This window comes from Etheostoma cragini, chromosome 23, assembly GCF_013103735.1.
Source record: "Etheostoma cragini isolate CJK2018 chromosome 23, CSU_Ecrag_1.0, whole genome shotgun sequence".
Taxonomy (NCBI): domain Eukaryota; kingdom Metazoa; phylum Chordata; class Actinopteri; order Perciformes; family Percidae; genus Etheostoma; species Etheostoma cragini.
This window is the reverse complement of record NC_048429.1, coordinates 5,042,441-5,057,277: the sequence shown is the minus strand read 5'-3', so window position 1 is coordinate 5,057,277 and position 14,837 is coordinate 5,042,441. Positions and strand designations below refer to the sequence as shown.

At 41.4% G+C, this 14,837-nt stretch overlaps 1 protein-coding gene across 1 annotated transcript in view; it reads left to right on the top strand.

Moving 5' to 3' along the window:
- si:dkey-97m3.1 (fatty acyl-CoA reductase 1) overlaps nt 1-14,837 on the top strand; it is a 41,149-nt gene that overhangs the window by 8,521 nt on the left and 17,791 nt on the right. The window contains exon 2 of the mRNA XM_034864017.1: nt 6,798-7,072. Coding sequence (XP_034719908.1) covers nt 6,884-7,072 — 189 coding nt within the window. The 5' untranslated portion in view covers nt 6,798-6,883. The remainder of the gene's footprint in view (nt 1-6,797; nt 7,073-14,837) is intronic.

Sequence of the window (14,837 nt, the reverse complement as noted above, 5' to 3'; positions counted from 1 at the left end):
GCAGTAAAGGCAGCTTTGAGGAATCGGTCGCTGAGCTTCGGTGATATCCTGATGCATGCTTCTTTGCACATTAGGAAGATGAGCCTGCAAGATAAGTCACCGTGCACCTGTGTCTTTGCACGGCTCGGTTTCGGTGATAAGGTCTTGATACGTCTCACCAGTAAGGCCTGTTCCTATCATCACTGCATGTCTACATGTGAGTGTTTCAGGCTTCTGAAAGCATGAGCCCTATTGTCAGTCTGCCGCTGTGTTAAAGGATTCTTCAAATGCATCAGAAAGCCACTGAGCTCTCTGCAGCTGACGAATTGCAGAACTACACCTCCAATGCATGCTGGTTGAAAATGAAACTCATCCAAGTATGTGTCCTTAAACATTCCACTTATTAATTCTTGCATAATAAACTCCCCATATGATTTGCTCTATAGTGACCAGTAAAGTGAGGTTTAGCGCGCAGCGTCTTGTCAAATCCGTTTTTGTGGCCTGGTGATGTTGTGGTTTCTGTATTCAAAACCGTCTTCTGATGAGAATAGTCTTCACGTTACCACTTCCTCAGGTTTAACTTGTCCAATCAATGTTTCATTTATAAGTGACCACTGATGTTGTGATAAGTTTCCTGTACATGCCCGACACTGATCTTTAAGGCAGGCGGAGTGTAATTAACATTCATCTTTACAGCTCTTGGTGGCCTTGCAGTGGATGGCATATGTTGTTTAACAAGTAGTTATTTTTTTTTTAATTGGAACAGTTTTTGTGGAAATGGATATTTAAATGACTTGCAAAATGCATTGCCCCCAGCATCTACAAATGCATATCTCCTTACAGCCTTCAGGGGAGACATTAAGAAAAGTTTGGAAAGCTTTCATATTGGGTTATAAACTACTCTACCTGTGGATTGAAGGGTTTAAAAAAGGCGTTTATTAAGAAAAGAATGAAAATCTTATGTTGACTAGTGAAATTGTTGGTATCTCCCTATTTTCCCTACTTATATTTACGGTCTCTAAAATATCAATTATGGAAAAATTCAATCCAATCAAACTTTCTATAATTCAAAAATAACCTCTTCAAATAGACTTTTTTTTTATATATTCAATTTACTATCATAGAGGACTGAGAAACGGTTAACATTCATCTCTGAGCAGTCGTAACCAGGACATTGTTTTTTCTGTCAATCAACTAATTGTTTGAGCTCTAGTTGACTAGTAGTTATTAATCTGTAAATAAAGGCAGCTTTTGTGTTGGTAAACTGGTTTAAGTCTATTTATAGATTAGACCAAGTTTATCAGATTTGTTTGGTTTAGTAGAGTGTTATAATGCAGAACTTTTCTGGTAATACAGAACAATTTTTTGAAAAGTGGCAGGACAGTTGCTTCCCAAGTCTTTGAAGCTTGCATTTCTGTAGGATGATGTCATGCACAGAATAAACGGCTGTAGGCTGCTTCTATATCCCAACACTCTGCCAGTGAGTGGAGACAGTGTGGTTTTGTTATAAGATGTTTGATTTGGTTATAACCTCTACGCTGTGTACAAAGTGACATTTTATAATACTGGGCTTCATTCATTAGTCCTGAAGGTTTGTACGTGTTGACGATGTTTATGGTTGCAAGTAAAAAGCTGTTCCCTAATGCAGGCTTCAGAGAAACCTCCCCTACTCTCGTTTTTTTTTTTTCCTACATAAGTTCAGGGATTGAGCATTACTGCCCGTCTCTGATGTTGGCTGACCTCATCTAGCCCTCATGTTTTTGTTCTGCACTTCTGTTTGGAAGAAGAAAAGAAAGCGGTCTGTGCAATTGAAACCTGGATGACCACAGTGCAGGTTCATGACCTCTTGGCCTCGGGAGTACGATTGCCAGTCTGGGTCTGAGCCAGGTGTGAACTGACACCACAGCACCGAGAGGCTCTGTCACTCACAGAGAGCTGGTGTAATTATTTAGACGATGCACGAGTATGCGAACACAGAAACATAAGCTTACACTGAATCTCCAGTGGACAGATTCCTGATAAAGGGCAACAACCTAATGTATAGATTCAAAACTGGCTTATGGTTTTACAAAAATAAAGAAATTAAATTAATGAGACCGTGCTTAAACCCTTAAAGCCCACAGCTAATGCAATTATTTGTAATGAAATTAGCCTTAAGTTGCTTTCGGGGGGGTGGGGAATGAAATGAAGGAGAAGACCTGCTGGTTTTGTGCAGTAATGCAATCTGGAATAAGAGCCCTTAAGTATTCTGCAGTTAGGTGGGTATCGTACAGGCCAATGTCACAACCTCAAACTGTAACGGGAGTGTCGTATTGGAGGATGATGGGAAAGATGTTTTTTTAGTGATACATTATCATGGAGTGTAGTATGTGACTGGTTTCTATTTAGCAAAATAATAGTTTAGTGATAACTGTTGTAAACCTGCCTTTTTGTAATAACAGTTTTGTGCCTAAACTGACAGCTACACTTTTTTTTTTTTTTTTTTTGTGTACAAGGAGCAAATATATTTTAATGTAATCTCATGATCAGGTCATTATCTGACCCCAGATTTGCTCATTTCCTCAACCGAAGGAGCTGTGGTTAATCATCAGGTCAATACAGGGTTCACCTACAACTCAGTACTGTGCCTGAATGCATCCTGTGTAGATGCAGACTGAGCACTGACGCTGGTGCTGCTCACGCTACTCCTCCTGTAACAGCACACTGTTACTAACAGTCTGTTAGTGGTGGTTTTCATTCTGGGAGTGAACCCTTGAACCCTGGATAACGTGGATAAATCTGTTTGGCCCCTTAAACCCTTGTCTCCTGGCTTGAGTTTACCAGTTGGACTTTGAGATCCCCATGTTGCCCAGTGATGTAGAAACGACTGCATGCGGCTGTCGTACACTTAACTCAGCTTTTCAGGCTTTTCCACAATGTTGGCACTGTAGTTTAGTGAAAAGGACTGACTTTTCCTTTTTGTTTTGCTTGGCAATGACATTCAAGTTGACTATTGCCACCTCAATTATTGGTTGCATTTTGGTTCCCATTTTTCCCACACTACCTCCTCCACTCCACCTCTGTCGGCTTTTGTCCATTTATAATGGTCTCATCCAGTGTGTAGCCGTAGAGCTTCATTTTTGCCTGTCTCCAGCAGCACTCAGCTGACCCACTAATACAGGGGTTGTTTGAGGAAAGGCTGGAGGCTGCGGAAAGACTACAGCGCTGCCGCTTAAAACAACCTGCCTCCGTCAAACAGCAGGGACCTCCCGGGGAGACAAAAACCCTCAGTCACAAGAAAAGGAAACATGAAATGAGGCCAGAGAGCAGCAGCTGAGCTGTATTTTTATGCCTTGAGTATCTCCACACTTTTATTTTTTAAATGAACCCGACTGACTTTGGACATGACGCTGACGTGGTACTTTGCCAAGATGGCATCATAATCTAAAAAGCTGGTCCCGGGAGGTTTTTGTGCTCGACCTTGCTGCGCTGTACTTTCACTTTTCCTTTCAAGTTATACAGGCTGTTAAAAGGATTCTGTTTTATTCATCAATGATAACACAACAAGGTTAATGCTGACACACATCGGTTGAGCTTTATTCTGCTTGGCTTTCACGGTGTAAGATTGACGAGGACAAGTTGAGGGAATTATAAAATACCCAGCCATAGAGACAGAAACTGGACTTCTGGATGTCTTCAATGTTGGCTTCTAGTGGTTGGAATATCTGAATTTACGGAGAGGGAGAGGCTGGAGGTGGGGCTGTCTAACGTCAGAGGAATGCAGAAGTGTGTATCTGTGCATGTATTTAAGTCATGTAGGCATCCATTCCAACAGTTTTCCAGCTGCAGGAACATTTCCATTGTCGGGCATTAATCTGATGTGACTTTCAGCCTCCCTGCTCCTGTCCTTGTATCCACAGAGTCTCTGAAGCAAAAAGCTGGAATGTCAGGGGCCTCAGCAGAGGACCTTGACCGAAGTAGTACATCTGCAGATAATACCTTGTCTGTAAATTATAGATCCGGATTATTTTAATCTGTCAGAATTTTTGTACATGCAAATCTCAATGGATTTTGCATTCAGCTTGAAAGCCAGGCCTTAGTTTCTGTGACATTTCTTTTCCACTGCAAGTTGGAAGAATGAATCTTTTTTTCCTGTATTGTAAGCACAGATGTCAGAATTGAAGGAAAGCAAGTGAAAACAAGATTTTGGTTATCTGGGCTACATTGCTGGCTCAGGATTTGTTTTCCATCTTTGGGCAGACATGCCGGGAATCTGCTGCCCAGAAGAGAGAATGAAAAAAGCAGACTGGGGGGGGGGACTCAATCACAAGCTCCACTGAGTTGTTCAAAGTGCTGATCGAGCGTTAGTGTTGGCTAAATGTTGTGCTATTGTTGCCAAGTGCAATTGTACAACTAGGCATCCCATCAGCCCTTTTTTTTTTTTTTTTTTTTCTTAATTGGCTGGTTGGCACATGTCAGATGGGACTGGGCGTGCCCTGCTCATGTGTTTGGTCTAGTCTTTGAGAGGCTTATGATGTATTGGTGCATCATTGTCATGGTTACACCCAAATGAACAGCAGTTGACTAAAACATACTGTACATATCCTTGTGTCTTTAGAGCTGAACAGTTGCATGTTAGTTTTGCTGCTTCTGTAAAAATATGCTGGTGTTTTTGCATGGGATAAACTTCCCATGCACCCATTCATTTCCTCAAGTAGCTATAAATGCCTGCTGTTGTGTTTCTGTGGAGTTTTGGCAGTAAATGTTTGGCAGCACACTATAGCCATCAAATAAAACAAGTTATTTTCATGTATGTATAAAGCCAAATTGTTAGATTATGTGTTGCTTGTTACTCTTGATAATCAATAGTATGGTTTCCCCAATATGCATTCACAATACACAGCATCATCTCTCATTATGTACTATGGACATATTTTTAAATATTAAAAAATGTCACATTGGACTGTCCGACACTAGACATTTTTGACCATTTCTTAAAGGATTATTTGGCAGATTAAATGATAATGGCAAAATTTGCAGCTGTAGTTTTGCTAAAGGACATATTGCTGTCCTTCAGATGTTAAACAATCTCAGAACCTGTTGCACATAATACTACTCATTAAGTTGAAATTAACTTTTGTAATTTAGGCTAATTATACATCAGTTGAACTCATAGTGCCAGACATTTTGACCAATCAGAAGGCAATGTCTCCAAGTTGACAGGAAAATGAGATCTGCTTGGTTAAGAGCCAACTGTTGCATCCAGATGTTAAGTGAACAGTTCACGAACACTGGAAGAAGAGTCGGGGCTGACGCTAAGTCGCAGAAGCCTCATCAGCCTCTATCTACAGGAGCCTGTGGGACCTGGCAACCTGCCACTGCTGTATTGAATTGGCCCAAATACACAAACAATTCATTAGACTACCACCATTAGAGCAGCAATTGATCCAATTAAGTTTTCATATAGTGAGGAAGGCACAACTGTGTGGAAAAAAGTCATGAAAGAATGAGTCAATTCTGGGTCACCTTATCTTGGGTCTCTTTAGCTTGGGTAAATGTGTGTCTTAACAGACTGAAGCAGGTGTGTGAGTCATTGTTTGAGTCATTCTTGATTTAAACTGCATTTCAATGGCTGCAGATTGTTGTGTAAATGTTGTGGCTAACCAGTAAAGTTTCCAGCTAATCTTGGTTTGGATTGGTCTCCAAGTAAATGTCATCACGTTTTCCCTTTACTTACACACACACACACACACACACACACACACACCTACAGTAAGACCTTGTGGAGTGAGATTAAACAAGCACAGTGATGGCTGGAGATGACATTCCAAAACAAGTTTAATGTTCTTGTTGTAACGTTGGGAGAAGATATTCCTGCAGAATATTGTCATAGTCTGATTGCCATTGTTTATCCTGAGCTGCTGAGGTTTGGGTTGTCTGATTGTACAGGTCAGACAAAGCTGTAATGTCACAGTGTCCACTAAGGGAGTAGGGGGGGTGTTATCTTTCCCTTTGGTGGCTTCAAATTGACAAAGGAGGTGATATATTAAAAATATAGTTTCATGTATTATGGATGTAAATGTATGGCATCTAAAATACTGAAATTAATTGTTTTGATTAGACAAAACTCCATGGAAATGTCAAACGTGTGAAATCATTTTTTGAATTTGAGCTGGAACCAACAATTATTCCCATGCCCGTTACTAATTTTCTTAACTAATCCATTCATTTGTCAGTAAAAAATGCCCATCTTTGTGTTTTGTGTGGGTCAGACAAAACGAGCAGTCTGAACAGCATCATCTTAAACTTTGATAAAGGCATCAGAATATCCACAAAAAAAATCCTTTTTCCAGGTGATAGATTACAGGAAATGAGGAAGAGAGATGTGCATTTTTCACTGCTACATTGTAGCTATTTTTTTTTAATCCATGCAGCTCATAAATGTCCTTTTTCCGCACGCACACAGAGCTCAAATGGCCCCTCTCTATCTGCATGTATGACTATTACTTTAATTGGCGTACTAGTTGCATGTTTTTTTGGCAATTTGAAGGTCAGAACAGAGATGGCACCACCAAACGTTACGTCTACGTTTTTTTTTAATGTGTTTAAAGGTGATTTTTTTTTTTTCTTCCAAAATATATCAAACAGGAGCCATTAAAGGCAATATTACCTTTTTTGTTTTTTTGGGGGGGCTTTGCACAAAACCCATTCACTTTCATCACTTGACCTTACCGTGCATTCACACACAAGCTTCACAAGTACTTCCTAATACAGTATGTAAACTATTTGGCTGGCTGACCTCCCTTTTTTTTATTTATTTTTTATTTTTTTGTGCGCAGAAGCTGTCTAAAGACCGGGACTTCAACAGGCTAGGAGAGCAGACGACAGACAGACGGACAGAACAGACTTTCTGACTGGTGGGAGCATGGCGTCCATACCGGAATACTACGCTGGAAAGAACGTGCTGATCACAGGAGCCACGGGCTTCATGGGCAAAGTGCTGGTGGAGAAGCTGCTGAGGTCCTGCCCTGAGGTTAAAGCACTCTACCTCCTGGTCAGACCCAAAGCCGGGCAGTCCATGCAGCAGAGGGTCAGCGACATGATGGTGTGCAGGGTAAGAGCTGAATGTTATGACTTAATATATTTAAGCTTTCACAAGCTTTTACCCAACAGGACTCTTGACTGTTTGTCGTACAAACAATCCAGATACTCTCAAGGTTAGGTTCATAACCGTACAATTGGAGAAGTACACTACCAAGGTTCATTTTGGTAGAGATTATCCAATCTTAACTTTCTGTGCTGCTATTGACAAGTGGAAGCCAAATATGAATGTTTTTACAAAACTGATAACACAATCTGCAATCTTAAATGGATTCAAGGTCTATTTTGGTTGAATTCGGCAGCTATGGCGTCGTTTTGTTCCCTTGTTTTTGAATTTGCTGCAGTTGTGATTCAGTCCTCTGACTAGCCTCAACATTGGCCAAAGCTAACAGGTATTGTATTTACAGTAATTGACCAAAGAGGGGGGGAAAAAAACGCATGTCTCAGAAACAAGGTGGAAATAATAAAAACTTGTGGCCATAACGTAAACCTATGGAATATTATTTGGGAGAGTGTCAAGGATATCAATAAAGTTGAAATGGGAATTAAATGCATCCAAAACCAGCTACTCTTCTAAGTCTATTACACACCTGTCAACCAACTGTAGAGAAATCAGCTGCTTGAATCAGATTTGAATTTGGTACATTCAACTAACTGTAGTTTGATCATGTGGAAAATAACAGATCGTAATAGCTTAATATTCTTGTCCTCGACAACACAGGCATCGCTAGTGCTGTTCTTATAATAATTTGAAACACCGTAGTCAGTTAATATGGAAATGCAGCAACAAGAGAGCCAGCAGTTGAGAACGTGCTCCTGTTAAACCAATAGACTAATGCATTGATTCAAATCATCATTCAAAACCAGGACTGTTCAAATGGCATTGCGGCTGTAAGCGTGCTTATAAGTTTGCTTGTTATGTACAACAGCTGCTGTTGCCATGGTAAAGTGAACTTTATGACCCCAGGAGAATCTTTTGAGTTTTAGCAGAGATAGAATCACAGAGCAAAATAAGGAGTCTGATCAAGAGTACTAAAAGGTCAACTGCACCGTACGCAATCTTTTATTGAAGGTACCTGGTGATAATGAGGAGGGTGAATTATGATGGCGATACGCTGACAATGGCGTCAGCTGGACCAGGCCAAGCAGCAAAGCATGAGCAAAGCACTTCCAACTATTTTGGATGTAACGAGGACTGAAGCATTGACACGGATGTGCTCTTTTTTTTTTTTTTGGTTTCCCCAATACTTCGGTTAAGGTGATCACGATGCTTCGGCCATCTGGGAATCATTAGCTTCAGTTCACTGATGGGCATTTGATTACATTTTCTTAGTCGATCTTTAATGTTCCCGACGATAGACGATATTTTTTTATATTAAAATTCATTATTTTACTTTTCTTTTTTCTTTTTTAAATGCTGAATGTTCAGTTAAGCTAAACTTGAAGACATAGATGCAGTGCTCTAAAGCAGCGGAACTTGCAGCTGCGAGCTAGCGTTCTTAAACAGAGACCCCTGTTTGTTTCAAAATAATAAATTAAGAATCCTGTTAAACATGATAAACACTTAACCAAAAACATAAGACTTAGATCTGACAGGTTGTGTCAAAATGTAACTCAAAACTAGCTTGGCTCCGCCCTGCTACGTACCTCCACTCAATTTTCCTTTTCCGTCAGACACCTTCTGCGTTTTCTCCGGCCGAATTCAAACCGACCCAATCAACGAACAGAGGGAGTGGCTGAGAACGATGGCGTTAAGGTCGTGCGCTACAGTTGTAGTTCTGTAACTGCGGCGGAGAAGCCAAATGCGAGCAAAGCCATTTGGTCCGTTGTGGCAACTCTGTCGAATATCCTGCAGTTAAGGCCAGAGCAAGAACAATCTTTGCTGAGTTTTGTTGGTGGTCGTGATGTTGAGGCCCTCCTCACGGGGTTTATAAAATGTTTTGATTTTCCAGCTCGCTCAGTTAGTAGTGAAGTAGTTGGCTAACGCTATGAGGCTAACCCTAGCGACGCTAATGCTAAATATAAGCCTTGTCTCTCATCTTGTTGCACATGAAATACGTTGCAACCTAACGTTAGCGGTTGGTTATGGCAGATCCAGAGTGGTTCTGGGCAGATCCAATAGTTTAAAACGTCTTTCAATTCATTTCTTCAAGACTCGCACCACGCAATGCAACCAAAGAAGAAAGAAAGAATCAAAATTCTTAATGATCAATTATTGATTGACGATTTAATCATGCCCATCCTTGGAACTGCCCAGATATCAATAGTAGTGAATATACACACGGATGCACAGTAACGTACATATGAACAAGCACTTGCACTTCACTTGATTTCCTACGTTCTCTACAGTTGCTGCTGCTAAACAAGCGTTTAGAAGAAAATTCTCGACAGCCCTCTAAGTGGCTTGACAGAGGATGTTTGCAACAGACAGATTCTGTGTTGAGGTGCAGCCTTTCACTTGTGGAGCTGCCTGAGTGTTAGTACCAGCTGTCCATGCATGAAGCATCTACCTCTCCATCCTGAAGCAAGAGCAGCAGGCCATTCTTAACATGCTTCCCTGCCGTACTATTTCAGGCTTTATAATCTTAACCCTACAGATAAATAGTGTGTGGCAGAGTGATTTACGCAAGCTCTGTTAAAAGAGCAACCTTTAGGTAACTGAGCAAGCAAGGTGACTGTTTTGCTGTGCTGAGTCCTGTTAAGAGACAACGGCTGCCAAACTGGCACATTGTGAGGCTTTGCTGCTCATCTGTGGTCTGTTGGCATGCGGCAGGCAAGCAGATAAGAGGGAACCAATAACCCTGCAACTCCTCTCCTGAGAGAGGGGCAATGGGGAACCAATGCGTCTGCTTATAATTAGGCCGCAAATTAACCAAGTTTATGAAACAAATTGGCACATTAAATGTCGTAGGTAAAGTCATTACAGGGAGGAGATATGAATACTTGGTTCTTCAGGGGACTGTTAAAACACACCCAAGTGCGTCCACAGCATGTGGAGTCTGCCAACCAGTTTTCTCTAATTCCACATCCATATGTCTCAGGATATTTATGGCACTAAGATGTGATCTGATGACCCATCTTTTAGAAGGATAATATTTTTTTAATTGTACAGGGGACAGTTTTAAGAATATTTAACCAGCACTGGATGTCTTGGCATCATACTCAAGAATCACCTGTAATCCCAGTTTATGTCCTTGTATTTAGAGGACACACAAGCCTGCAGCACCCATCATGAGCTCAAGTCGTATTTCTGTCAGTTTTCTCTTGGAGAGTAATGGGTCTCCTTGGCTTGGCATGAAGTCACTGTCCGATAGACTGGAATGTGATGCCACCAGCATACAGAATGCCGAGCCCAGAAACCTTGTTACTCATATTGATTTTTTTTTTTAATTGAGTTGTGCACAGATAGCCAAGAAACAGACATAAAGAAAACCCTCTGTTTTCATTAGTTTGCTGTGATGAGCTGCTGATCACTCCTAAAGCGCTTACGCTCTGAGATTCAGGGTTTAAAGACTTTAATAGATAGCCGGCATTGTATCCAAGTGGACCACTTGTAAAATATAACTCTAGACAGTGCTTAACTCAAGAAAACCAAAAGACTTGGTCCCTCGGGCATATTGAGTGCTTTAGTATACCTTTTTCCCCTGACTTTAATAAGTTTTATTAGCATCCAGGAGCATCCCAAAGCATAAGCAAGGTTTTAAAGCTATGTACTATAAAATTGGTGTTGTTTCCATCTCAGACTGAAGGTTTTGGGACTTTTGTTAGCCGGCTAGATAAATCTGTTATTATATCTCTGGGATGCTGCACTAGACCCTGGGATTGATTAAATAAGAAACAGAGATGAAATGGATAAAATGGTGACAGCCCCAGGGATTAGCTATGTTTGTCCTTCATCACGCATTTCTGTCTTCTCCCTAGCCTTGTTACTTCATTCTTTACTATGCAGCCTTATCAGTTCTGCACATGGAAAAAGGGAAACCTGGCTAGTATCTGAAACTTAATGACTGCTCACTTCCTTTGTGCTACAGCCTAATTATCGACAGCTGGAGGAATTTTAGTCATTGTTAATTTAGTATCCTTATGGAAAAACAATCCCCCCCCCCCCCCCTCCTTTTTATAAGTGATCCAGCTCACATCCTATTATTCGACTAATTTAAACGATGCATGTCAGGAAATGGAGGTCACCACTGAAGGTGCAGCCATTAATCGCTTCTGTATGACACACTCTGGCAGACTTCCGTAGCTACGGTAAATTTTCCGACACGTTTTGTCTCAGATTGGAGAACCCTGTACACAGACAGCCGCTACCTTTCTGACTCGCACAGATGATAAAAAGGGACAGAATGTCCCAGAAACCGTTTGTTTGTTTTGTGTTTCTTGGGCAAGATACTGAACTTCTTAGTTTAAAGAACAGCGTATACTTGAAAAAACTAGTTTGCATGACAACATATGAAAGGCTGACTTCAAGACACCGTTCAAAGTAGGGCAACAATTATTTTCATAACTGAATAACCTGCAGATTATTTGCTAGATTAAACAATTTGATCTATAAAACAATGAAAAATGCAAATCACAATATCATCAAATGTCTTATTGTGCCGATTGTACCCAGGGTACAAGCAGCCGAAATGGGTTTCCTCAGGAGGGTGGCTGGCGTCTCCCTTAGAGATAGGGTGAGAAGCTCAATCATCCAAGAGGAGCTCGGAGTAGAGCCGCTGCTCCTTCGTGTCGAAAGGAGCCAGTTGAGGTGGTTTGGGCACCTGGTAAGGATGTCTCCTGGGCGCCTCCCTAGGGAGGTGTTCCAGGCGCGTCCAGCTGGGAGGAGGCCTCGGGGAAGACCCAGGACTAGGTGGAGGGATTATATCTCCAACCTGGCCTGAGAACGCCTCGGGATCCCCCAGTCGGAGCTGGTTGATGTGTCTCGGGAAAGGGAAGTTTGCGGTCCCCTGCTGGAGCTGCTGCCCCCGCGACCGGATAAGCGGGTGAAGATGGATGGATGGATGTCTTATTTTGCTAATCCAACATTTAAAAAAAATTCAAAGATACAGTGTAAAATGACATTAAAACAAATGCAGGCAAAATATCAGTTTTAGAAATTATTGGTAAATTAAATGTTTTCAAAGTTTTTCATTTCTTTTTTTCTTTTTTTAAACACACACACAATGCTTGTTACACACAGGGACACGGCACAGATTTTTTTTTTTGTGTTTATGAACACTCTATTTAATCTATCAAAATGACTGCAGATTAATTTGAGTGTGCTGCTCTGACCTCTAGTCGGTCAAGGAGTTAAGCTACGCCTCTAAAACTGTGAAGATCATTGCCATCATGAGCTCTGCTTCAAACTATGCCAGTCTGACCCCCCCCACAGGAAAGGTCTGCGTTAAGGGGGCTGTGGAAACAGTGGAGTGCAGTTAGCGAGACGGGAGGCTTTTCAAATGGCATCTCCGATTGCCTGGCTGAAAGAAAAGTGCTTTTAGTATTGGGTGTCTGTGAAGGTCCACAGAGCGGCTGCTTCAAGTACTCTTGCTGTCGGGGGGGAGCAGTGCCCAGCACGGAGTGAGGGCAAATGGAACCCGCATGTACAATCCACCTCTTCAGCTCAAACACAGGAAAGTAATTCATAGAATTAACTTCATGGAGGACCTATATCAGTGCTTGTTCAAGGCCATGACTTTGACTGACCACAAGATGAACTACTAAAACACTTGTGGTTACACTGCAGGGACAGCTGCAGGGATGTTTTTCCCTGCAGGGTGTCGAGGAAACGGGAACTAGTGGGCTATTGTATTCCTGTACAAGGCAGTTTGCTCATTAATGGCCATGGGTTCGAAGAGAGAGAGTCTGATGGTAAAAGGAGCGATGGAAGGCTGGCACAAGAAAAGAGCTTTTTACAAAGCAATCCCACAATGCCATTCTCTGCTTGTGCCTATAACAAAGAGCGCTCTGATGCCCACATTCAACTCCTCGTCAACCTTCTGAACTTGATGCACTTTGTCCCTTTCTGGGTCTTTCTATAATTTAACTTTGGTTTAGAGGTGCTTCACAGGTATACTCAGCTGCTAGACGCTCCTGCCATTTTATTTGGGTTGTGCGTCATGGAGGGAATGATCACTAAAAAGATGGATTTATTTGTACACTAAGGGATGGCACTGTATAGTCGTCTCTCTCTTTTCTTTTGTCACTCTGCCACATGAACAGTAACAGCCCTGTGCAGCATCATTATCACGGTACAAGCGGGGGGCACGTGAGTTAATTTGCTTTTATAATTCAGTTTAGTGCACAAACAACCACTAGGGGGCATCTTTGGGCTCTGTGTTGTGCAAGATAAAGCTTGCGACTAAAACTACTTGGTTAAAGTTAGGGAAGGAATGTGGTCATGCTAAATAGTCATTCAGACTGTAAACACTCATTTCCCTGTGTGGGATGCCGGCCCGTTGCCGTACAGCAAATCAAGTTGCTAACGCGTTCTTATGGATCCCACGTAACTTCTAAGCAAGTCCCTTCCTACGAAGCTGCTCGATTGGCTGGGGTAAGGCATTGACCTTGAGTGGCTATGGTTAGGATAGCGGATTGGTCAGCGGATGAGACCTAAAAAAAGTGTGTCTTGCCTAGAAGCTGCATGGGTATTGACTATTGTACATGGTAATTCACTTGTGTATTTCTGTGTAATAGCAGAAGCAGTTTTGCTCGACCTACAGCAGCAGTACTGATAAAAGTGAGTGTACAGCTAGGAAAGAAATGAAAACCCTCTCGCCTAGAGGTGCGCCTGTACACCTGCCGGCCAAAGTTTAAAAGCAAAAGAGAATTTTTAAGATTCTTGCTCTTTGCTAATTCAAGACATCAGTTACATGAGGAACAAAAAGTTACAAAGTTAATTAAGATTGATTCACTCTCACAAAGTTAAGCGTTTTTGTCTCTGTAAAATGAATAATATTAAGCTTGCTAGGAGCTGTGTGATTACATCTCTGAAACATTACTAGTGGAGCATCAGGTCTTAATAAAGCCCTGAGGCACATATGATTCCCCTTTTCTTTTTTTTTCTGTAGATTGTGTTTGTATTAGTTTAACTTGTTTAACCAGTTTTAATTTAGTATCCACCCTGTAAGCAAAATATAAACTGAAGTAATAAAGGCCAAAAGCATTGTCAAACGTTGTCTTTAGCCACAGCATTGTTGCCATGACCTAACGGACCAGGGCCTTTTGAGGGAATTAGTACTTTTAATGGAGAGTGGTTTGGCTGTGACCTCCGAATCGGAAGGACTTTACTCATTTTAATGTAGACCTACATTAAATTTTGTACATTTGTAAGAAAGTATGGGACTTGATTTAAAAAAATACTTTGGCAGGTATTAAATCATCACTAAGATTGAAAACTTAAATTATTCTGACAACTAACAGCATATTGTGGTTTAAAAGTTCCATCTCAGTCAAACCAGCTCTTCTCATTGCAGTCGGTTCTTTCTGCTGTCTTTGGTGGAAACTGCTTGTTCTTTGTCTCCATAGTGTTTGCAAACGTCATGACTCACATATCTTCATGAAAAGGCGGGATATGACACGAGGTGGGACTGACGTGTGTTCTGTAGGAGTTGCCACACTGAATTCTTTTGTCTTTACGTCTCTGGTATGTGACAGGGCATCTAAACATCAGGGCTATTAGAAGAATTGACGTTGAACAAATCACAATGCTTATGACTGATGGGATCTCTGACAAAATCTGGGTTTGTTTTGTTGGCCATCTACACACTCTTGAGTGGAAGTTGAACAGAGGTCCT